This window comes from Portunus trituberculatus, chromosome 18 (assembly GCF_017591435.1).
Source record: "Portunus trituberculatus isolate SZX2019 chromosome 18, ASM1759143v1, whole genome shotgun sequence".
Lineage (NCBI taxonomy): Eukaryota > Metazoa > Arthropoda > Malacostraca > Decapoda > Portunidae > Portunus > Portunus trituberculatus.
The window spans coordinates 20,727,024-20,752,419 of NC_059272.1; the positions used below are offsets into that span (position 1 = coordinate 20,727,024).

General features: G+C 41.6%; 2 protein-coding genes across 7 annotated transcripts in view; both read left to right on the plus strand.

Annotated features, from left to right (window-relative positions):
- Window positions 1–10,256, plus strand: part of LOC123505756 (zinc finger and BTB domain-containing protein 24-like) — a 60,115-nt gene extending 49,859 nt beyond the window's left edge. For 4 of the 5 annotated variants that reach the window (XM_045257410.1, XM_045257412.1, XM_045257411.1 and 1 more), the window contains exons 11-16: window positions 177–340; window positions 786–922; window positions 2,022–2,161; window positions 2,995–3,136; window positions 3,632–3,813; window positions 8,965–10,256. In XM_045257410.1, the coding sequence (XP_045113345.1) occupies window positions 177–340; window positions 786–922; window positions 2,022–2,161; window positions 2,995–3,136; window positions 3,632–3,813; window positions 8,965–9,105 (906 nt within the window). In that variant the 3' untranslated portion in view covers window positions 9,106–10,256. The remainder of the gene's footprint in view (window positions 1–176; window positions 341–785; window positions 923–2,021; window positions 2,162–2,994; window positions 3,137–3,631; window positions 3,814–8,964) is intronic. The other variant, XM_045257415.1, reaches the window with a different exon arrangement.
- A 4,933-nt stretch (window positions 10,257–15,189) lies between these two features.
- On the plus strand, window positions 15,190–25,234 carry LOC123505757 (GTP-binding protein ypt1-like). 2 transcript variants are annotated; one of them, XM_045257417.1, is made up of 5 exons: window positions 15,190–15,461; window positions 16,677–16,864; window positions 17,193–17,434; window positions 18,800–18,999; window positions 19,578–25,234. In XM_045257417.1, the coding sequence occupies exons 2-4, from the start codon at window positions 16,685–16,687 to the stop codon at window positions 18,996–18,998; spliced, it is 621 nt and encodes a 206-aa protein (XP_045113352.1). In that variant the 5' UTR covers window positions 15,190–15,461; window positions 16,677–16,684; the 3' UTR covers window position 18,999; window positions 19,578–25,234. The 2 variants fall into 2 exon arrangements, with proteins under 2 accessions (XP_045113352.1, XP_045113351.1); XM_045257416.1 differs by having other exon boundaries at window positions 15,192–15,461; window positions 19,572–25,234.
- Window positions 25,235–25,396: the final 162 nt, after the last annotated feature.

Genomic DNA, 25,396 nt, shown 5'->3' on the forward strand with positions numbered 1-25,396 from the left:
TTTTCCTCCTCCTTCTCCTTCTCCTCTTCCTCCTCCTCCTCCTCCTCCTCCTCCTCCTCCTCCTCCTCCTCCTCCTCCTCCTCCTCCTCCTCCTCCTCCTCCTCGTCTTCTTTCTTCATAACTCACATATACCTTTCTTTTCTTCCTCAATACCACACACACACACACACACACAGCCCCAGCCGGAGACGTGGGCGGTGATGAAGTGGATTATGAGCACGCCCTTCGTCCTGTCCGCTAACTTCCACGGCGGGGACCTGGTGGCCAATTACCCCTATGACGCCTCACGCTCCGGCGCCGCCCACGAGTATGCCAACAGCCCCGACGACCAGACCTTCAGGTGAGAGAGAGAGAGAGAGAGAGAGAGAGAGAGAGAGAGAGAGAGAGAGAGAGAGAGAGAGAGAGAGAGAGAGAGAGAGAGAGAGAGAGAGAGAGAGAGAGAGAGAGAGTAAATAGAAGAAATAAGTAAATAAATGAAATACAATAAAGAAATATGAGACTTTTTTCATTTTTCCCTCCGAATTTTTGCCTCGTGGACTTTTCTTCTTACTTCTCGGGATTTTCATTTATTTTATTTCAGTTTCCACTTTCTTTCTCTCTTAATCATTTCTCCCGTAAGTTTTTCCCTTTTTCCTTTCTTTTCGTGACTTATTTTTTCATATAGACTTAAGCACATTTATGAATGATCGCAGCGAGAATGGAGAGAGACTGGAAAGGGATAAAAACAATATAATGCTTCAGACATCAACACATCCTTTCAGTTACGCCCTCCCTTCCTCCCTCAGGCACTTGGCTCGCGTTTACGCTTCTCACCACCCCGAGATGGCAGACCCCACCCACCCGCCCTGCTTCCCCGGGGACAACCACTTCGGCGACAAGGGCGGCGTGACCAACGGGGCGGCGTGGTACAGCGTGCAGGGAGGTGAGTCTACTGATGATATTTTGTGCTAGTGATGCTGTATTTTGAAACGCTTTGCTCTCTCATCATCACTGTTTTCCAAAGGCTCCACTTGAAGATATTCGTGTTTTTAAGAATAATTTTATGGTTCTGGTGATGGATTAGCAAGATTTCTAGTTTATCATAAGAAGAAACAAACTGTCTTGAAAACCTTGCTAGTTGTCTGTATGGCCTTAGGAAGTTGTTATGGTGAGAGAGCAAGGCGTTTGTGAATATGGTACTGTATCTCACACTTGCTAACCGAACTGTCTTGTAAGGGCCAACAGGTCTTTCTTTTTTTATATGTCCTGCCTATAGTGCCTGTAGGTAACTGGAGAGTATTGGAAGCGCTGTTAAGCGCTTCCAATACTCTTCCATTAGTGGCGCAGACAATTTCATTTATAGTGATACCCATGTTAGGGCCCATATCACCACCCAAGCGCATCTTTGGTGTAACCACCTAGAACCTGGGTATCATGGTGACATGTAGGTAACTTTAAACCACTCGACAAATGGCAAAGCATCAAGGCAATACGGGGTGGGATTCGAACTTACGGGTGGACGTCTGCCCGATCCCAACCTCACCACCTTATCCATCTCCTTGTTTTTTTTTTTTTTTTTGCGTTCTCATCATTTGTGAGTCCGTTTTTATTATTCTATCTACGTTTATTTAATGATTAGTTTAAATTTTTCTTCCCCTATCTGTCTCTGTTTGTCTGTCTGGCCGTATGTCTGTCTAGCTAACTGGTTGGGTGGCTGACTGGTTGGTTGGCTGGTTAGTTGGCTGGCTGGCTGACTGACTGAGTGACCGACTGACTCACTGACTGACTCTCTTTCTCTATAGCCTATTCTTACTTTGATATTGTGCTCTACCGGAGGGAGAGAGAGAGAGAGAGAGAGAGAGAGAGAGAGAGAGAGAGAGAGAGAAAACTTCAGCCTATACCTTACGTAGGAAAATAAAGAACGAAAAAAGAAATGATGACACCCATTACTAAATGATGATGGCGATGACAATGACGATAATGATGATGATGATGATAATGACGATGATATTGATGACGTTAATGATTCCCTCACTTTACAGGTATGCAGGACTTCAATTATCTGGCTAGCAATGACATGGAGGTGACGCTGGAGGTGGGGTGTGAGAAGTACCCGCCAGCCTCAGCCCTGCAGCAGGAGTGGGACAAGAACAAGGACGCCATGATGGAGTACTTGTGGCAGGTGGGAGGCTGAGGGAGACGTGGAAGTTAGGTTAGGTTAAGTTAGGTTAGGTTAGGTTCCTTTTGAGTGTGTTTTTTTTCTTTAATTCTTTTTTTTTTTTTAGATGTAAGATTTGTTAGGCTAGCTTTGGTTTAGTTTTGTTAGGATTTAGAATTGGTTAGGTTAGGTGTTGTTTGATTTTATTAAGTTAGAACATAAGAAAATAAGAGAAGCTACAAAAGGCTGTCAGGCCTACACGTGGCAGCCCCTGTATGAGTATAACTACTTAATTCCATCTATCATCCCCATCCATAAATCTATCTCATCTTTTTTAAAGCTCCCTATTGATTCAGCACTAACATGATTGCTGAGTCCATTCCAATAAGAACATAAATTAAGTTAGGTTAGGAATTTTAAAGTTTGGTTAAGTATTCATTTCATTGTTATTCTCATTACGTAATTTTACTGCTATTCGTTACTACTACTACTACTACTACTACTACTACTACTACTACTACTACTACTACTACTACTACTACTACTACTACTACCACTACTATTACCTTACTCTGAATTTCTTCACAAAACTATTTTTTTCCCAAAACTTATTTCCAAGATGTGCTTTTCCACCTCTCTTCACCTTCAGCGGTTTTGAAGCACTCTTGGAAGTGTGTGTGTGTGTGTGTGTGTGTGTGTGTGTGTGTGTGTGTGTGTGTGTGTGTGTGTGTGTGTTTGGCGGGAGAAGCATAGAAACAAGCAATCTTTGTTTTGAATGAGGTTTGAAAGCACCAAAATCACCACCATTATCACCACCACCACCACCACCACCACCAACCACCCCCTCCCCTCCTCAGATCCACACGGGCATCAAGGGCGTGGTGCGGGACGCCATCACGCAGCAGGGCCTCCCCAACGCCGTCATCCACGTAAAGAACGTTACCCGCATCAACGACACTCACGTTAGGGACGACCACATCAACCACGACGTGACCTCCGGTAGGTGGCGCTGCTGGGGCAAAGGACGCGGTCACAGGGAGAGGAGCTGATAATGACAAAGTTTCGTGACGATTACTCCGTTTTTGTTCTTTTTTTGTTCGCTTTAGTAAAAAAAAAACTGCTTTTATTTTGTTTAGTGTTAGGGTGACTTGCCACGAACAGAGAGAGAGAGAGAGAGAGAGAGAGAGCGTATTAAACTTGCCGTTCTGTCCAAAGTTTAATATAGACTCGAGATGTTTTAAAGTTTGCTTATTAATTTCAGTTTCAGAAGTGTTGCAAACATTTAATATCGCAGGAGTAATAACACGTTATAGGAACCTACTTTTTTTTCTTTTTTTTGTCTTTTTTAACGCTGGGTAGCACCGCCTTATTCACTACATGCTTACGATCGTAGTCAGACTGCAGTAGTGTTTTCTCGTGGTAGATTTATTCACGTATCGAGAAAATCATATCAAAACTGTAACAAACCCTCAATAACTTCACCAAACCTTCCAGCCGGCAACGGGGAGTACTGGCGTCTGCTGGTGCCGGGGCAGTACGAGGTGACGGCAGAGGCAGAGGGCCACCTGCCTCTCACCCACGTGGCTACCATCACCAACACCCCGCGCCGCGAAGCCTTCAGGCGAGACTTCGATCTCAGCCCTATCCTGGACGACGACTTCCTGCAGGAGCTCTCCGTGAGTACTGCTGAGGGAGGCACTGAAGGGAGGAGGAGCTGATGATGATAGTAATTGAAGTAGTAGTGATAGCAGTGATGGTGATGGGAGTAATTGTATAATGGTGATGGCAGTGGTGATAGTAGTGGTAATAGTAGTGGTCGTGGTAGGAGGAGTAATACTAGTAGTAGTAGTAGTAGTAGTAGTAGCTGAAGGAGGGACAGAAGGAGAAGGATTAAAACTATTATTATTATCATTATTATTATTATTATCATCATTATTATTATTATTATTATTATTATTATTATTATTATTATTATTATTATTATTATTATTATTATTATCATCATCATCACTATTATTGTCATTATTACTATTATTATTATTATTATTATTATTATTATTATTATTATTATTATTATTATTATTATTATTATTATTATTATTATTATTATTATTATTATTATTATTATTATTATTATTATTATTATTATTATTATTATTATTATTATTATTATTATCATCATCATCATCATTATCATCATTATTATCGTTATTTTTCTTCTTGTTGTCGCTGTTGTTGTGCATATCGCACAAATAGATTTATGAAGTAGAGCGAATTATGTATCTTACAATCTCTCTCTCTCTCTCTCTCTCTCTCTCTCTCTCTCTCTCTCTCTCTCTCTCTCTCTCGCGCAACCTTACTAGCAGTGACATTTGTCACTGCTAGTAAGATTGCGCGAAGAGAGAGAGAGAGAGAGAGAGAGAGAGAGAGAGAGAGAGGAGGAGGAAAAGATGCAAATATAGAGTATCATACGAAAAAAAAATGGAGGAGTGGAAGGGAGATGAAGGATGAAGGGAAGGTAGGAGGAAGAGGAGGAGGAGGAGGAGGAGGAGGAAGAGGAGGTGAATGAGGGAAAGGAAGGAATGGATATATGGAGTGAGGGGAAGACTATTATAGATGGCCACAGATTGGTGAGGGGAGGAAGGGGGAAAGAAAGGGAAGGGCTATAATACTGAAGGAGAGGAGAGGGGATAGGAAAATAAAGAAGAAGAGGAGAAGGGATAGGATACTGAAGAATGGGAGGGAAAGGGGTAGTACAGGGAATGAGGAGGGGAAGGGGTAGATGGGAGATGTGTGAGAGGCTGGTAGGGGGGAGGAAGAGAGGAAGGAGAGGGCTGAGGGCATGGTGGGGAGGGGCAGGGCGGGGCCAGACGGGGCGGAGACACGGGGTGGAGGAGGCAGGGGCGCGCAGGGTGGGTGGCGGCGCGGCGATGTGTGTGGTCTGCCTCGACGTGGGTGGCCTTAGCTACCTGGCGGACCACACACAGTCGGGCGCCTCCACTCTGCTGCGCGGGGGAGGACTCTTCGCCGCGCCCCTGCAGAAACCCGCACTCTCCACGCTCTGCTAAACGGACATGGGGACAGCCAACCCTCACTGGGCGGCGGGAGTGAGTGGCCGCATTGAGATCGATGCCATGCGCTCCCCGAGGACTGGAGTGGGCGGGTCCTTCCTCCCTTCGCAAGGTCGGAGGTGTCGAAGGTGGACTCGCCCGTCATGATCCCCGAGTGACATAATACGTGACGTCACCCCGCAGTGAGTCAGGGGCGGGGTTGCCGTAGTGGTGGTGGTGGTGGAGGGGGTTGGTGCCGCCGTGCCGGGCCACTGTGACGCGGGTGACGGCTGCGGGGGACGGTGGCCGAGAGGCGTGGCTGTCAAGATGTGGACTTAGAAACAGACTGCTCATGAATTGCTTGCTTGTGTATTATGACGCCATTGTTTATTGAGTGATTGGTTACATTTTGAAGACCTCGCACCAGCACCGCTAGAATGACTGTAGCGAGGCAGAGAACCGTAACCCAGGCAAGGCGAAGAATGGTTAGTGTATAAGTATAATGAGGTGACATGACATGACATCCATCGCCGCCACTGCTGCTCGCGCGGGTATCTCCTGGCATGCTCCGGAAGCCAGGGCAGGGGTAGGAAGGGACGGGAAGCCGCGCCCTCTCCTGTGTCGCTGCGGGAGATGAGTCGTGGAATGAAAATAACGCTGCTTGATAACTTTAAGCGACATGGTGGCTGATCTGTAAGGAAGTGCGATAATAAAAGTACTGTGCTCCTTGTTTCTTATCTCGTTCGATGGCATCATATCCCTCATTGTTCCGGCGCCTTAAAATCCATTCTTTAATGTTCCTCGACTTTCTCGGTAGCCTTGGAAACAGCAACTATGTAATGGATAGGGGGGAGGGGATCGTTAGGGCCTGCAAGCAACCTTAATCCCTTCAGTACTGGGATGCATTTCTACCTTGAATATTGCACGATTAAACCATTTTATTGACATTAGGAAAGGTCTGTGGAGGTCAAAGGATTAATGGCCACAGTCTTCACTATTTTAATTCCCCCACATAAGTTTCTGAAGGTGTATGAAATCGCCAAATAGTAAGCAAAATGAATATGGGAACGCGTCATGGTATTGAAGGGGTTAAAGACACGCCCCAACAATTAAATGTTCCCTACGCGGATCTCAGACAGGCTTATCTCAGAGAAAGCATCTGTCAAAGTTGGACTAAGCTGACCATAGGAACAACATAGAGCAGTTAAATCAAAGGCTGAAAGCTGAAAAGAACTCGCTGTCTCCCTCTGAGGTACACACTCCCGCCCTTCCCGCCTCTACGCTCCCTGTGTGTTTGTGGGTGTGTTGGTGTCTGTGGGCGTGACCGAATCATGCCTGGTCAGGACTGGGGGCGATTATATGCTGACTCTTCACTCTTGACCTCCTGACGTGGATGCGGAAAGGCACCTAACTCCTGCCTGCTTGACTACTACTACTACTACTACTACTACTACTACTACTACTACTACTACTACTACTTCTACTACTTTTTACAGCTACTTTTTCTTTCCCAATCTCAACTTTTTACATTATTTCATTTGCCAGTAAGTTTATTAGTTTGTTAGTTAGGCAGTCATTGAATTTGTTTGTTATTTTTGGGAGCGACAAATTAATTATCTCATCTTCTCATTGCCTTTAACCCCTTCAATACTGGGACACATTTTTACCTTGAGCTTTGAGTACGATTAGACCATTTTATTCACATTAGGAAGGGTTTATGGAGGTCAAAAGATAAATTACCACAGTTCTCATTATTTTAATTCTCTACGTAAGTGTCTGAAGCTGTACAAAATCATCAAATAGTAAGCAGAATGAATATGAAAACGCGTCATTGTACTGAAAGGGTTAACCATGCAGCCTCCTTCAGTCACATGAAAATATATAATCCACACAGACCTTTCTTCCTCCTCCTCCTCCTTCTTAAACATTGGGCCGCATAACACACAAGCACAGGTATCCCTTTCTCTCATTGGCCGGCACGTGGTTGTCGAGATGTGGGGCGTGGTTGACGAGAGAGAGAGAGAGAGAGAGAGAGAGAGAGAGAGAGAGAGAGAGAGAGAGAGAGAGATGATGAACTGATTAATGGTAGCTAAGTAGTGTTAAGATGAACGCTATTAAAAGGAGAAATAAATGTATGTAAAGGGAAAAATAAAGCCCATAAGCAGGATAGAGAAAAAGAGAAAAAATGGGACGGAGGATAAAAGTGGAAGAGCAGGTTGAACGAAAGGAAAATATAATGTTGGGGGGGAGAGGAAATACAAAAGGAGGACTGAGAAAAAAATGTGGGACGAAGGAAAATGAGTGAAAATTTTACATAGATAAACAAATCAAAGCAAACAAAACGATCCGATAAATAAACGAAACATAATTGAAGAGCAAAACGATAGAGCGAAAAAAGAACTAAACCAAAGTAAAAAATAAATAAAATTTAAAAAAGAAGTGGAAATCAAACAGAAAGGTAGCAGGATAAATACAATAAAACATTTATCATCTTTTTTTTTGTGGGGGAGGGGAAGGGATTTGCAAGGGGACTGTCAGTTTAGTGGACCTTTCTTTTTCGTTTTATGTTGCCTTTAGCCAGCATTTCTCTTACATAAAAAAGAAAAAAATGTGTAGATAAACACAAAGAAAGGAAAGGAAGGGAGAAAACTTAAATTTAACGCATTCTACCTATCCAACAGTTACGAACAAACCTCATTGGCGGTTCCTTAGTGTGCGTTTGACACGGTGTTAAATACGTACCGTACCCGGGGTGGTCTTCACTCAGGGACACGTCGAGGGTGGTCTGTCTCTTTCTCTGTCTCTCTTCTCTTACTACCGTCCACGGAGAAGGAGGAAGAGGAAGAGGAGAAGGAGGAGGAGGAGGGTGAAGTTACCGAGGTAGAGTACAGTGGGTGGTCTGCCTGGGTGGTGGTGTGGCGTGTGGTGTGTGGTGTAGGCCTGACGGTGACGGCGGTGGGTGGTGGCGGTGAGGTCCTCGTGTGTGGCATAGGTAGGCCTGTGTGGGCGGGACGCACGTGGCGGGGTGGTCCAGGCGCTGTGTGAGGGTGGTCTGAGGGAGGGAAGAGAAGTAGGTGGGTGGCATGGCTTTACTACACGGCTAATTGGGTCACCGCCATCACTACCACTGCGACCACACACACACACACACACACACACACACACACACGGGTGGTTGATGGCACCAGGGTCCGACTGATTAATAAAGGAAAGGAGCGGTTAGTGAATTAGTATGAGTTTTTGGTAAGGAATTGAGGGATTATTATGAAGGCTCCTGCCTCCCACACCCCTCCGTCTCTTTTTTCTTTAGTTTTTAAAAAGTTTAATCCTTTTACTTAGAGAGATGAATGAATAGTTTGAAAGGTAGGTAGATAAATAAAAGATAAGTAGCTATCTAATTGTATAAACAGTTAGATAGGTAAATCAATGAATATTTTATAGTCTGCGAATTTGTAGGAACTATAACGTCATGTTTTCATCTTTACGCATTATTATTATTATTATTATTATTATTATTATTATTATTATTATTATTATTATTATTGTTGTTGTTGTTGTTGTTGTTATTATCGTCATCATCACCATCACTTTCACCTTTACTTTCATCTTTATAACATACATATAACACATGCGTGGAGGAGTCAACATGTGGACTGTAGTTTCCATTAGAATTATAATTAAAAATAAACGAAAGCAAGCCGAAACTACGGAAACAAACTGAAATAATAGTGTTTAGTATGTAATGACGAAGGTGACAAGCAAGTGAAGTGGTTACAGTCCCCATCCTTCCAGAGAGGGCAGGAAGTGGACCGGGCCTACGAGGACGGCAGGTACAGCGACGACTCCCCCATGGACGATCTCCCCCTCGAGCAGGATCTTCTGGGACGCTTCCGAGGGTTGGGGAACATGAGGTACTAGGACACCACGCCCCTGCACGCCACCAGCCAGCCACGCCCTCCTCCAGCCAGCCAGCCAGCCAGCAGCACCCAAACATGCTCTGCTACTATCACTAATGCTTTCATAATGTGACCTCTTCCATATCTCTCTCTCTCTCTCTCTCTCTCTCTCTCTCTCTCTGCGAAGGACAGCTGGAGGAACTGTGGTGTAGGATCTCTTAAAGAAAACTATCAAAGAATCCTACAGCGGCGTTGGTGCGGCGATAGGAGGAGAAAGGCGCGGAGAGGTGATGATGGTGTGACGTGAGGAGGATGTAATGTAGGTTTGGGCCATATTCTGAGACACTTCTGTGCCACACCTCCGCTAACATTTGAAAGCCTCAACATGAAGTAATGTGGATTTTTTAGTCTGTTTTTTTGTGGTTCTAGTGACAAATTAACAAGTTTTCAACATTATTAATAGGAGAAACATGCTTCAAAATCTGGTTACTCATCTTTGCGGCCTTTGAAGATAGTTGAAGTGAAAGAGCAAAGCGTTTTAGAATACACCCCATTAGTTGTGAGGAGCAGCAAGTGGAGGATGCTGGCGCAGTGAGCTGTGTAGCGTCGTGACAGTATTACATCTCATGGTGAGACCTGCTGACAGCTGAGCAAGGCAGCGGGTTTGTACCAGGTTCGGCTCCACCACCACGACCACTACCAATAGTAGCAGTAGTAATAGTAGTTGTTGTGGTAGTAGTAGTAGTAGTAGTAACAGGGGTTGTAGCTGTGATGGTAGTGGTGGTTGGTGGTCATGGTACAGACAAATTACAATATCGCGGTAGGCCTATTTCACTGATTCACATTTGCTCTCGTCTATCTTTTTAGCAGATTATATTTTTGTTCAGTTACGATCGAGATAGCGACTCAAACCTGCTATTCGCGTAATTATTGAAGTTGTTCAATTCAAAGTTTATAGCATGACAAGTTCTCAAGTTTTCTCGGTGACTGGAGCTACATCAACTTTGTACAGTGAGCGAATACATACAAAGCAAGTTGAGTTATTCACATCGGCTGTACGGAATCCAGGACCCATGCAAGTGTCCCTCAACATATCGCGTGTCCCAGTGTGTAGACAGTCATGTGTGCGCACCAAATTTGTATATTTTTATGCATAATACAATAGCACTTGTGGGCGTAGAGGGCCGCGAGGGTGGGGCAGGGTGCGGCAACTGTAACGGCCACACCGCGGCGAGGAGGAGGGAGGGGTGGCTTCACGGGGCTCCTCATGCAGTTACTGCTGCCGCCACACCATACACTTGTGGCGGCTGCAGAACTGTTTATCTTTATTCAACAAGTGAACAAATCTTAAGCCTTATTTGTTACATAAGGATACTTCATGAGTACAGTGGCGAGGCCCTTCACCCTCTCCCTCCCAGAGTTTGTATATGTGGAGGGCGGCTGGATCACAGGTTGAAGGGTCTCCCATGCTTCATCTTGCCCCTCCCCAGCCCTCCCTCTTTCCTTCCTCGCAGACATCTTCCCTATTACCTGAACATAGACTTTAACTACAACATAGCATAAAATATATATATATATATATATATATATATATATATATATATATATATATATATATATATATATATAATGTATACACACAATTGGATTGTATAAGCTGTGAGAATCTGGTGTTTTATTTTAATTGTCCTTATATTTATACTTGAGTGAGTATATATATATATATATATATATATATATATATATATATATATATATATATATATATATATATATATATATATATATATATATACACACACACACACACACACACACACAATGAATATATATATATATATATATATATATATATATATATATATATATATATATATATATATATATATATATATATATATATATATATATATATATATATATATATATATATATATATATATATATATATATATATATATATATATATATATATGTGTGTGTGTGTGTGTGTGTGTGTGTGTGTGTGTGTGTGTGTGACAGTGCAGCACTGTACTATATAATGTGTTAGAGGAAATTAATTTACGGAGACGATGGTGGTGTTAGTAGGCTAGTAGTGATAAATGCATTGATACATAGTAGAGTGAGTATTAGTAGTAGTGGTAGTGTAGTAGCAGCAGCAACACCAGTGATATGAATACATCATTATAGAGGAAAAAGATTAATGTTCCCAAACAAAGAGGAAGATTCAGTTCCTGTAAACCACCGGCGCGGTTGTTGGATCTCATTGAGGCTGAGGTGTGACCTAAAGTGCCGGTGCAGTTCCTTGGGACACACGTGACACACAGGGCACATCACCTTCATCCCCTCGGGGTTCAGCATGTCTTCGTTGAACTTTTCAGGATCGGGCAAGTAGAGAAGATAATGTGCGGTGTTGGTCAACACCTTCGTTAAGGACTTTGAAGCAATCTGAAAAGCAAACGCCTCACCCATGGTCAGGAGCCAAGCGTTGAACTCTGCTTTGGTAAACAAGTACGACATGAGGGTGAGAAAGGAAACAGTTATCAGCATGATGATGATGGCCACGCCACGCACCGCCAGTCGCACCCAGTGAGGAAGCGGCAACAGACCGTTCATTCGAAAACTTCTAGATTCCTTAGATTTCTTCTCCTTATACATGAGTGCCACTTTGATGATTCCCTCGATCAGGATGGTGCTCAGCGTTATGAGGACCAAGTTGAGCACCATGCGGATGAGGGAGTTCACCGCTGCTTGAGTGGCGGACGCGGAACCCTGGATGCAGTCGTCAGGGCGGTAGAGGGGGTGTACAGCTTCGTAAAACCAGAGCTGCAGTAAAGCCCAGATCAAGAGACTCACCGCGTACGTTAGCATGTGGTCCAGCTTCCGATCTTGCACGCCACCTGGCAGCAGCAGCATTATGATTGGAATTCCCTCGAGTATATCGCTTATTACCTTCGTAAAAAAGTTTTCTCTCCAACAATTTCGTTCTACCACCGAAGTCCTGCTTCTCGACTTGCTCTCCCCAGCTACCCAGCAGTCGAAAAAGAACACGGCCAAGTCCTGCTCCACGGCGTCGCTCACCACCACCCGACTCACGTGCCACTTGAGGGAATTGTGCTGCAGGGTGATCACCACTTTGCGAACCGGCCCCAGCAGTTCATCAGAGTGGTGGACCAGGTGCAGCATGGCCCCGTGCGACACTCCTGGACTGGTATACGTGTTGGAGACTGACACCCCAGTGTTGCCTTGTAAACTAAGGGTGAACTTCTTATTCTTCTTACCTCTTGGACAACGGAACTTGGACAGATAGATAAATACGTTGTACTTAACAGGTTGAGTTGTCTTTTCGGAGTCAGTGAGTGGAAAGAGCTTTCTTTTACCCCTAATGTCCTGGATGGCGCCCAAGAAGGACAAGAGGAGGAACAAACAAGCGACGTTCACGGAGAAGATGAATGGCACAGGGTTGTCCTTCAGGTCGATGGCGATGTCTGTGAAGTCGATGTTGTTAGTAACTGGTGCATCGACGGCCGTGCGCACTGAGGAGCCGCTGCACTCACATCTAATGCTGTCCTTCTCCGGAAACACGGAACATCTTTCATCATTGACGAATTTCATGGTGATTTCGTCATATACTAAACACTGCCCCAGCATTTGCAGGATTTTGATGGTGGTGTTGACGGGATAGCTAAACTTTTCTTTTCTGGACAAGGCGGCGTCACATTCCTGTGGTGGGCTCATCGGCATCAGTTCGGTATATGATATCTGGAACTTCAAACCTACTTGAGTTTTTTTACCACGGCCGTTTTCAATCCAGAGCTCGTCTTCATTCTTATTCGAAAGTGCCTTTAAGAGTTTAATATTACTGACGATTACCTCATCCAGCACCGGCCAACAGAGTTTCCCTATTGTCTTATTGTTAATCTGAAGGCTGACCGTGTGGACGTCGGCCTTAATGTAAAGTGAGGCATGAGTATTGATTGACATGAAAGCTCGGCCTCCAGCGGGAATATCGATGGACATTGTTGCAGAATTACTAAGGATGCGCCATCCATACAGTTTCTTCGTACTATCGTATCTGACGCAATAAGCTTTCCCCGTCAAGTTGAAGACTATTCTGTTCGGGGACTCCGGGTCATCCAGAACCTTAGTGTTACGAGGAAAACTATACACAAGCGGGAAATCTTGCTTGTCGACTCCGGGTCCTTCAAGAGAAATATTGATGAAACTGGTTGCGTATTCCAGGTAGGTGTCCGGTTGTGGGTTCATCGTGGTGGTGACAGCCGAGAGAGAGATGTTACCTTCCCCAACACCTTCTGGCATTTCCAGTTCCACATCCTTTACATTGATGCTCTTTCCTATGGTATCATTACTGCTTACTTTCCAAACCTGTACTTCGATGTTTGGCGCCGTTACGTTGAGAAGTTCTCCAGGTTTGGTCCTCGCCAGAGTAGCCTCTGTAACCGTAGTGACTATGGTTTGGATGTCACTGGTAACACGAGGACTAATACCCGTACCATTGGCTTCGGACTGATTCTGTAGCACTCTTAAATTATCCGCCACTTGCAGAATCAGGTGAGTGGCATTGTGAAAGTTAGCTTCGAGTAAGGGTGAACTCGGTTCGTCTTTTAATTCTATCAAATGGTCAGTTATTTCTGAGAGTACTTCGGAGCTTCGTTCTTGGAATTCAGAAGTAGAGTTGTTTTTTAATAATTCATCCACCCTGGCCGCCGCGGTCGTGATGATAACGGTCTTCTTGACAGGGGTGAGCTCAGGTTTGGTCTCGTTACCTGTTATAGTATCAATATGATCCATCACATCTTCTATGCTCGTCAGCACGTCTTCGGGATCGGTAGTGTTGTCAATGGGCGGGAGAATAATATCAGTTGGAGATTTTTGAATTATTTTTCCCATACGCAGTTGGTACTTCACTTGGTAGGCGTCCTCCATCACAGCGTAGGCATCACAGATCTCATTGGGAATCAAAATGCCCGTAGCGTCTGGATAAAAATCTGAGTAAAGTTGGATGTCATTATTGATCTCTGGATCACCGGACGTGTCACAGAACACGCCGTACTTAATTGGAACCTCGTGGTCGGTGTGGTTGCACCAGAACTTGAATTTACTCTCGAGAACCACCAATGGCGCATCAGGGTCTTCGGGCTCTAGGTTACAGACTGCGCTTAACGACGGCGCCACGACGTACAGACACTGACACAGGTAGGTGGTGTAAACGGATACGTCCTGCAAGCTGCCCACCGTGGTGGTCGTCACTTCTTCTATACCTGTCAAGTTCTCGTCCATGGGGAATGTGTAGTCAGAAAAAAGTTATTATCTTTTTGTTTATTCATTCAATGTTGATGGGTTCCTTTTTTAGTGTTGTAAGATTCATCCTACGCCATAACTTTTATATTCCGGCTTGCTTAAGTTATAGTATATTGGTATACAAAGTGACTTGACTTGAAGAACCTCAAACTTTCGGAATATATGAAAACATCCTGCGAGAGTTCTTTGGTCTTTGCAAATAAAAGTTGATCGTCTTCTCCAGAGGGCATGATTAATTTTTTACAAGACCTTTCAGAGGAGCAAAAGGCAGTACTTTTACATATTCTCGTGCGTTGATTTCTAGATTAGGAGGCGTTGTTTGAGCACTGGATACATTCACAAAGACGGATAGGTGATCCAGCAATGTGTGGCGGGAGAATCAAGTATATATCTTTCTGTTTGGCATTAACATAATCCCGCGAATTTTGGTGGATGCATCACTTCAGGAACTTTATAGGCAATTGTTAGCTTATCTGGTTATGATTAAAAGTTTTAATCGCTATAATGTTCTTTATGTCGTAATCTTTTCTTTTTAGATTTTTTTTTTTTGTGACATATCGTTTTGCATTGTTTTTAGAAGCTTGCCTTCTACGGTCACTTCTATCTGTTTTGTTTTCTCCCTTATATTACAAAATTATACCATACCACATACTATCCCTAAAAACGAAGCAGACAGAAGCGAAAACGTTCAAGCGTGTAGCAAGATGGCTGTCTTCCGCCTCACATGGTACGGCTGCTCTATGACACAGGCCGAGCATCTATGGCATCCTCAGCTGATTGAAGACAACAATCTAGCCGAGAAGCAACCCAGGTGTGGCTGCCGCCTGGAAACTCACCCTTTTCACCGTATTTCACGCCCTTGCACACGTTGGGGAAGCACACGCTAAGCTTTAATAAGGGACAAGAAAAGCAGTGCCCCTTGTCTAGTGTACCCAGTGGCCGGAGCAGGGCAGTAGGCAGCAGGGCAAGGGTGCCTGGCGAGAATCAAGTCGTCATAGAGCGTAAACATGTAACAGTCAAGGGGAAGGACACACACACCCTCAGCCTCCCACAACGGTAAGTAGCGCCCGTGTATCATGCAGTTTCAGTTTGCCAGCGAGGTCCGTGGGTTCAGTGCGCTCGTTGATACTAAGGTGCTACAGGTGATGTGCAGTTCGTGACCTTTGACCTAACCCAGAAAATTAATGATCCATGTCACTGATCTTTTATTGTTATGTACGGCTGGAGCTTTCACGTGGCTCTTCGTTATTGCCAGTGTGAGTGGTGTGCAGTGAGAGACAGCAGGTATGGTGGAGACAATATTTCTGTCATGATTTTAGGGTATAAAATTATGCATACTGCTTTAAATGGTTTTGGTTGTTAATTTCTGAGTGTGTGTGAATTCTGGTGTTATTTGGTGGAATTTGTTCTCTGGGATATTATAGACAGTTAATATTCTGTGGCTCAGCAGGTTAGACATTATTCATTATTTTTGCATCAGGTGACTCATGATTATATTCTTTGTTATTTGTTGATAAAACATCATAAATCATATAAAAATTAGATTACTTAATGAGGAAAGCCTCACTATATATATATACACAAGCTTAGGTTTGCTTAGGTAAGCTTTATAGATTTTGAAATAGAATAATTAATATCAAAGAATAAGGGATTCTGTATTTCATTACTAATTATATGCCATTACTAAGATACTTATTTAATGAAACTTTATTTTGTCCAGTTCTTTTGTATATTTTATTAAAGCAACATTTGTTTCTCATGGTAATTGTGATGGAAAGTTTTTTTTTTATTTTATAATTTTAGTTGTATATTCCATATCTTGTCCTCATAGGTCTTGTCTTCTACTTAATTTTAAGAGACGATAGAACTTGATACAATAATATCCTATGTATCATGGAAACATGTTAGGGTAAAATAGTTATGAAAGGCTTTCACTGGGAATCATATCTTTGTCAGGACATTTGTGTATCATCTCTGCACATACTACTTCCTCATGTAGTTCATTCCATATATCTACTACTGGAAAGCTGTTCTTTTTCATTCCTTCTGTACTTGTCTTTTTATATCTTCCTTTTATGTTCTTATATCTCTTATGTTTCACTTAATAAGATTTTCTCTATCGAGTATGTGTCGTGTGTGTGTGTGTGCATTTGTGTGTGTGCTTAGAAAATCTCTTTAGAGTTTTTTTCAGCCTTGATATAGATTGATTTTTAAACCATCAGCTTAATTTACTATTGATTTGAATCTAATATGAGTTATGATGATCTTCAGAGTAAACAATGGCAAGTGTCAAGATTCCTGAGCAGAAAATAATCTTATGTGGAGAATATGGTGTAGGGAAAAGCTCACTATTTCGACGATATGCCACCAACACCTTTGTGACGGCAACTGACAGGAAGTCAACCCTTGGCCTGGACCACTATGAGAAGGTGTATCGCACGGGAGATAAGGAAGTCAAGGTCAGTGTAAGCAGTCATGGAGGAAGTATTATACTGTATATGTATATTGGAGGGTAGGAATTGCAAGGCTATAGATGAGTTTGAATAATATGTGTATAATAAGCTCAAGTTTTTCTTTCTACTGAACTATCTTGTAGAATGGCTGTTCAGTGTTTTTACTTTTTATGTTTATTTTTTTTATCCCCTATGCTCTGCCTAATAAAGTGAGGTTTTAACTAAGGTCTTACAATCTGTTTAAGATGGTGTGAGGGTTCTCTCTCTCTCTCTCTCTTACATTGCCAATGGAGTATGATGACAGGGTGTACCACTAATAATTATCCTTCCTCAGCTCCAGCTCTGGGACACGGGTGGCATGGAGCGGGTGGCCAGCATAACCTCCTCCTACTATAAGTTTGCTGAGGCAGCTATTCTGGTCTTTGCCCTAGACAACCCCGACTCTTTCAATATCCTTTCCCAACACTTGCTGGACATTGTGACTTACGCTGAGAACGCAAAGATATTCCTCTGTGGCAACAAGTATGATCTCAAGAGTCAAATACAGGTGACTGATGCTGACATGGAGAATTTCTGGTATGTTTTTGCTGTTCCTAGTGGTGTTATATAAGTTAATGTTTAGCTTTGTAGACTTTTGGGGAGACAAAGACCTGAAGACACACACACACACACACACACACACACACACACACACACACACACACACACACACACACACACACACACCGCTTAGTGTAGTGGTTAGCACGCTCGACTCACAATCGAGAGGGCCGGGTTTGAATCCCGGTAAGTGGCGAGGCAAATGGGCAAGTGTGTAGCCCCTGTTCACCTAGCAGTAAATAGGTACGGGATGTAACTTGAGGGGTTGTGGCCTCGCTTTCCCGGTGTGTGGAGTGTGTTATGTGGTCTCAGTCCTACCCGAAGATTGGTCTATGAGCTCTGAGCTCGCTCCGTAATGGGGAAGACTTGCTGGGCTGACCAGCAGAAGACCGAGGTGAATCACACCACACCGTGTAGTGTAGTGGTTAGCACGCTTGACTCACAATCGAGTATGCTGGGTTTGAGTCCCAGGAAGCGGCTAGGCAAATGGGCAAGCCTCTTAATGTGTGCCCCCTGTTCACCTAGCAGTAAATAGGTACGGGATGTAACTCGAGGGGTTGTGGCCTCGCTTTCCTGGTGTGTGGAGTATGATGTGGTCTTAGTCCTACCCAATGATCGATCTATGAGCTCTGAGCTCGCTCTGCAATGGGGAAGACTGGCTGGGTGACCAGCAGACGACCGAGGTGAATTACACACACACACACACACACACACACACACACACACACAGCCCGGTAGCTCAGTGGTTAGAGCGCTGGCTTCGATTCCCCGGCCGGGTGGAGATATTTGGGTGTCTCCTTTCATGTGTAGCCCCTGTTCACCTAGCAGTGAGTAGGTACGTGATGTAAATCAAGGAGTTGTGACCTTGTTGTCCCGGTGTGTTGTGTGTGCCTGGTCTCAGACCTATCCGAAGATTGGAAATAATGAGCTCTGAGCTCGTTCCATAGGGTAACGTCTGGCTGTCTCATCAGAGACTGCAGCAGATCAAACAGTGAATTACACACACACACACACACACATTACTCTGAGAAGATAGACAGAGAAGACCTTGTGTTGATGAAAGGAAGCAGAACTAGATTGACGAGAAGGTATTCAAAGACTGGGAAGAGTCAGTATTTAAGGGACATCTAGTTTTCCACATAGAACTGGATATTTGGAATGACTTAAGATTGTTACAGCAACCAATGTATACATATTTGAAGAAAAGTTGGATAAATGTAGATATGGAGACTTGAACCCTTCAATGTAAATTAGGTAAATACACATCAACACACAAAATATAAAAAGAAAAGAAATAAGATATTGATTTTTTAATTGATTTGTATATTTGCCTGTTTTCAGTGAACAGTGTCACAACCTTATTTCTGGAATCTACAAGACTTCGTGCAAGACTGGTGTGGGTGTGGAGGAAATGTTTGCTGACATCGCGAGGCAACTCAGTGACTCCAATAGGTCTCGCAAGGAATTGGAATCCATGAATAAGGATTCCTTCAAGGTGACTCCTCCTGAAGGTGAACCAGAGGACTCCTGTCTGTGCTGAGGTGAGGAAATGATTAAATGAAGACAGTGGTTTTGTTCTTTGGTCTTTAAAGCTATAAATGCTTCTTTAACATTCAACTTCATAAGTCATTGAATTCCATTAGCTGATTACTCTCAGGAATATAATGTTTCCTTACTTCTTTACTTCTTTTCTCACTTTTTTTTTTTATAAAATTTCTTACTATATTCTCTTAATTTAGTGTTGATTGTGACATAACAAAATCAACAATATCAATCTCTTCTTTTCCTGTACACCTTTGTATGCATATCATGATTGTCATCTACTAGTGTTGGGAGTTTCATTTTGTCCAGCCTTTCTTCATAGCTAAGATATTTTAAGTCTGATACTCATTTTATTGTTGATCTTTGCACTTTTCTATCTTTACAACATGTTTTTATATGTAGATTCCATACTACTGCTGCATATATAAGTGTTGGTCATTTGGTCTTATATCTTATAAATCTTGTGATTTTTTTTTGTATTATTTTCTTTATCTCTGTATCTAAATCCCATTGTTATATTTATTTTTATTTGTGTGTGCATATGTGATGTATTTTTTCATCCTTCTACTAGGAGCAGAAAGTGATAAGGACAACACCATTATCAAATATTTTGCTAAGTTGCTGCACCCACCACTGCTGCTGCTGCTGCTGCCACTGTTCAGTAGGTGCCACCCTTGTGTTGTGGCTTGCTGTTTCACGAGGTACTGTGGGTGTAGACAATTGTGATGAAACATTTTTTTTTATGTGATTTAAGCCTATACTTAAAAAGTAGCCACATTAATCTTTGCAGTTAACATTTTTAGTCATATATTACAAAAATTAGCTTTTGATAATGGCAGTGATTGATATTTGCCATGTGCAGAATGTAATTTGTTATGGATTGCTGTTTTATATAGTGGTTTAAGAAATGTTTACAAAAGATACATAAAATATGTATTCAGATTTTGTATACATGAGTTTTTGTGAACTTTTCAGAATACATACAGTGCTAGTCTTCTGTAGTCTGAATAGGTATTGAATGTTTTATTTATCTTTTCCTATAATTTGCATGTTCTGATAACCTAATTATAATCAATATTCAGATTGCATTTTGAGTTTATTATGAATGATAGGGTGAGAGGAATGCAAATTTATGCCTTCATAACCAGCTCATATTTATACTGAGGGGAGCAGCACCTAGCTTTGGGAAATCAAGGTCTGTTAGGTCATGATAAGTAACCCATCTGACTTTTATTAATAGCATGTCAAAGTAGTTTCACTGAAGTAGGTGCTGCTGCGATACATTTGTAGTAGTGTGGCAGAGAGTGTTGGTGTGACAGTCACTGGTCACAATGATTGGTACAGATGATGTGAGGTAACTGGGCTGAGTGTGTTGTGTGTGCCAAGCAGCTAACTTACCTACAACATTCTGGTCATGTTAACGGCCTTCACTCATGCTACTTCATTGTGTTTTCCAATGAGGTATAGTTAGCTACAGCCATTAGAAAATTTATTATGATGCTATTTATGCAGCAGATAGTTATAGTGTAAATAATGAAAAAGGTAAACAAGGTAGAGCCACAAAGAGCACAGCCCCAGGTTACTTTTTTTGCTCATTTATAACACACAAGTAAATATGTATCGTACACTTAAGGGTGCAGTACGTGCCTGATGTACTTACTTGCATTCATCCAGTCAAAGCTCATACGGAGTAACAAATAATTTCACGGACCTCCCATCTCCTTCACTTCCTGCTTTAGTGAAGAATCACATGTCATGCCTCACTCCTCCCTCCTGTCTCACTCAGCAGCACAGGCAGGAAAGGGTTAGAGGCTCAATGGAAGGAAAGAATGGCTAATTTTATTCTAGTTTATCTTGCTGCCTTCTGCCATATGATATTTGCTGATTGTTTGAAAATGGTGAAGCAACAAAGATAGACATGAATTTGGCTAAAGAAAATCCATCATGAAAGACATTATGACACATGTAAATGAATGTTCTTGTTAACCACTCTTTCTCTCTCTTGAAGACATTGTTGTATACTTGTAGTGATAGTAACTCACCTGATCCCTGACATCTCTTATCCTTCAGCTGTCAAGTAGTGGCAAAGATGTGTACTACCTCCACATGCCTCACACAGAATGTCCCTTCTTTGAACTTTCTCTGAGGGAATGGCCAGGACACAGTAGTATCAGTCTGTCCTTTTCTAGCCATGCTAAATATCTCCGAAACTCTTCTTTAGAAGCCAACATTCTTCAAGAAATGAAATTATCAAATGGCTAAGGAAAATGATTTTATTTCATATCTTTGAGAATTGAATAGTGTGTGAATAACTGCCTTGACTCATAAGTTGCTTTTATTATTCCTATTATTGCTGCTGTTTGTTAATCTGGAGCCCTATCCTCTTCACTACAGGACAAGTAATGATGATGGTGATGGGGATGGTTATGAGCGGCAGGACATTTCAAGCCCTCACAATCATAGGTACATACAAGCTTGAATGTGGCAATATGTTTCTCCCCATTTTATTTGCACTGTGGTCTCTGTGGTTCCATTTACTCTATATCCATCCATTATAGCAGTGGTTCTTAACCTGGGGGTGTGCACCCCTATGGGGAGCTATCAGCTATTTCCAAGGGGAGCTTTAGCTCCAGGGAAAAAGCAGGAATTTTTTTATTTATAGTTGTCATTTTCTTAACAAGAGCATGGTCAAGTAATAAGTTCATGAAAAGGCAAAAGTATCTCCATTTTCTTTAAATCTGGAAGGGAATTGTATTCATAGATGCAAGGGAGGCATGGAGGGAAGGACACATTCCTAGAGGGGATGTGGTAGCAAAAAGGTTAAGAACCACTGCAATATGATTTTAAATACACATTATTCAGGAATACCTAAGGAAAAATCTTAATACCTAACAAGCTTTTATAATGGAAAGTTAAGGTAGAGTTTGGGATGGGCAGTATAGTGATACATGTATTGGCAATTAGTATTGATCATTACTTTTGCATAGGTATTGGTATTACTGTAGTTATTCACAGTATCATTATATTGAAATTGATAAGGCATTTTTCTCAAAGTATATTAAAAAAAATGATATTTTATAAATAACTTAACTTCTATTGGTCACTGTATGTATGTATATGAAATTTGTTATATTGATTTAAATTATAACTAAGTATAATTATGATATTTGTAAAAGTCATACATAAAATTTTTGTTATTCATTTAAACTATCAAGTTACATATGAGGGATATTTTTTCCAGTCAAGTATTGCTGATGATGTACCAGTAATACATATACTATTGATATCACTTTAACTCTACAAATAATGAAATCGTCAGTATCACTAGTTTCAGTTATTGATATTTTGATATTGTCTTTATTCTGTATCTTTAAGCCTATCATTGGCTATAGTAGTTGATTCTTATAAAGGGGTATATTACATGCATACTTCAGTCCACTTGCATCTCTTATACACGTGAATTTAGGAATGCTTCATGCAAGGAAAGAGATTGAAGTTCCTTTTTGTCCTGGTCATTCCATCAAGTGTAAAGAATAAGGACCAACAAATATCTTTTAGAAATTAACACTGGCTTCAAATGTGCTTATCACATAAGTACAATGGTCTTGTGAGTTTGGTGCTGAAACCAAAATGTCTTCCTTTGATTTTTGCATCTCCTTTTATAGTCACATTCTTTTGGAAGCAGACCTCTTCCACACTAGACATGAAAAAGTGTTATATTCATTTGTACCATTTCCATCATAATGATTCTCTAAGATATTACCATCATCTTGAGGTGACATCCAGATAGTGCAGGTCTCTGACCTGCATTACCTGATGGTGCCAATAACTGTGTCACAGGCCCAGTCCACATAGTTGAACTGTGCCTGGCAGATGATTCCTAATTTACCAAGCAGAGCTTATGTGTTGCCGTACACACGATAACTGAATGGTAGCAGTTAAACCACCTGCAGATGGCCTCATGTAGAGATGTTGCTTGGCAATCAGAATGGGCACTGTTGGTTTACCTAAATTACAGGCTTCAAGCGAGTGCCAATATGGGAGTGCTCGACAAGGCTTTTGACTCATCAGTTTTTTCAGTCATGCTTCGCACAGGGCAGGTGTGTCAGTCAGTCAGTCAGTCAGTCAATTATGACACATCCCAAGTACAGTACAGGGAGTTCACATTTCTAATGTGCACTTTCCTCATGCTCACAGTACTTGCATTACCTCCAGGAAAAATACATAACTCACAAGACTTGTGTACATATTTCAGGTACTTAAAGCATATTTTTTGTGGTTGATTTGATGATTTATTTATTCATTCTCATTTTACCATTTGCAGGTTCCCCCTGCCCCCTTTTTTTTTTCCAATGATGAAAAACTAAATTTCTGGTCCTTTTTGCTTGTGTCCGTTTTCATTCCAGTAATTACCTGATCATTACCTCACCCAGCAACCACTTATGATAAAATGTTACTCAACTTCGTTTCACCTCAGCTGTAATAACTGTATGATGATATTTGGATGCTGCAGACATATATTATAACAATGCTTTATCGTGGCATATAGAATCATTTATATGGAGCTGATAATTTAGAATAGCGTTGGATGTGTTTGTATTTTATAAAATTTTGTATGAAAATATCTTAGCAAAGTTTGACGTTAGAAATAGTTTTGTTAAACAGTATTGGATGGACAAATATTCTGTAATTGTATAATTAAAATGTTATGTATTACTTAAAATGAAAACTCCTGGCAGTTTTTCAAGTGATAGAACATATGTTGATATAGCTATAAGTTTTTCCTTTTCTTTACTTTTTTTCAAACTTTTTTTTAATGACGGACATTCCCAAGTTCGAGTTAATGTACTTTCTGAGAGTACAGTAAACCATGAAGGAAGGTATACAGGCTGTTTTGCCACTAACTGTACCTGTCAACTTAGAATTTCCAGGCCTGTGTATATACATAGTACATACTAGTGTATACATCACCACATGAGTCCACACAACTGACTTTGCTGCACATTCTAATTCAAACCTATCATATCCAGCATTTCTGTGCCTGAATCTGAGTACTGGTTGAATGCCACTAGAGCAGGGAGAGGGGTGTGTGTTGTGTAGGCAAGGCCGACTTCTCCACAGGGCTCTATAACTCTAATATCTGGGTACCAATGCCCATGGGAACTTGGAATAATGTGAGGTGAAGTGGTGTAGGGGTACTCATCTCATTTTGTGTTGGTGTTGAAGGTATGTACTATTACGATGGTTTAGGGAGATGAGTAATAATGCTGGAAAGGTACATTTTATTACTCAGTCACTGTTACTGTTGTTTCCTTGCCAAGTCTTCCCATGCTGTAATGTTTATAAGGAGGATTATATTGTAATTGTGTTCAAAGCCCATACAAAAAAGGGGTAAAGGTATGTGAAACTAACCTGAGCTTGAATTAATATTTTCTTACTATTATGCTCATCCTCCTATCACATTCCTCCATCTGTTATGTGTGTAATATAACAAATAACATTTCACCAAATACTACTGGCAAGTGGAAGTGTAAAAGCTTACATGTTCTTTGTTATACCTCCAAGTGTAGATAGGACAAGCATCACATACATACCTACGCTGTTACTGCAGATCAAAACATGCAGTTTAAAAAAATTTCTGATACTACTTACACTTTTGATACTTTACTATAGTGAGCAAGTGAGTTGCATAGAGGAAATTTGCATAAGAGTTAAGATAAGAGTTCCTTTCCCTTGTTCCTGTGCATGTTAGTGGTTAACTGATGGACAAGTCCCACCTCATCCTCCTCCTGACATAACGTCAAGATGGGGACTGTTTGGGGAGAATGCATGTGATTAAAGGTTACTTACAAAATAGAGGTAATTTGTTCCAGGCTTCATCTGTGTGAAGTATATGAATGGTAATCATTGGTTATTCAGTGATAGAATATGGAACTGGAGGAGGAGGATGAAGCTGATGGTGAGGACATATAATGAATCTCAAAATTAGTTCATGATGTAAGCAAGCACAAGGTGAGATTTTTACCAGTGTAGGGGAACAGTGTTAACAGTGGATGATAAAGAGACAGAGGAGAGCAGAAACCTTTGTGGTCGTGAGGCTTACATTGGACGTGGTGCTTGAGGATATGTTTGTACTGGTGTTTCCAGGGATGAATGACCGACCTTGTATTTCTGTTAACATTTGTAAAATTTAGCTGCTGTACCTGTTTTCATAATGAATAATTTATAATCATATAAGGTCTTTCATTACATGAGAAGTGATACTGTAATAGGTTTTGATAAACAAGAATCCCTTGTATGCTTACTAACCTTGTACTCATGATGAAAATATGGAGTGTTACTTACAATATGCCACAGGCCATTACTTGACTTGCAGGTTTAAGAAAACCAGCAAAA

What these genes read in the sequence shown, in the direction of transcription:
- LOC123505757 (XM_045257417.1), top strand. Translation starts at nt 16,685, where the DNA reads ATGGCAAGTGTCAAGATTCCTGAGCAGAAAATAATCTTATGTGGAGAA. An exon ending in CGGGAGATAAGGAAGTCAAG is followed by an intron (nt 16,865 to 17,192) that starts GTCAGTGTAAGC and finishes ATCCTTCCTCAG; the next exon opens with CTCCAGCTCTGGGACACGGG. An exon ending in GCTGACATGGAGAATTTCTG is followed by an intron (nt 17,435 to 18,799) that starts GTATGTTTTTGC and finishes GCCTGTTTTCAG; the next exon opens with TGAACAGTGTCACAACCTTA.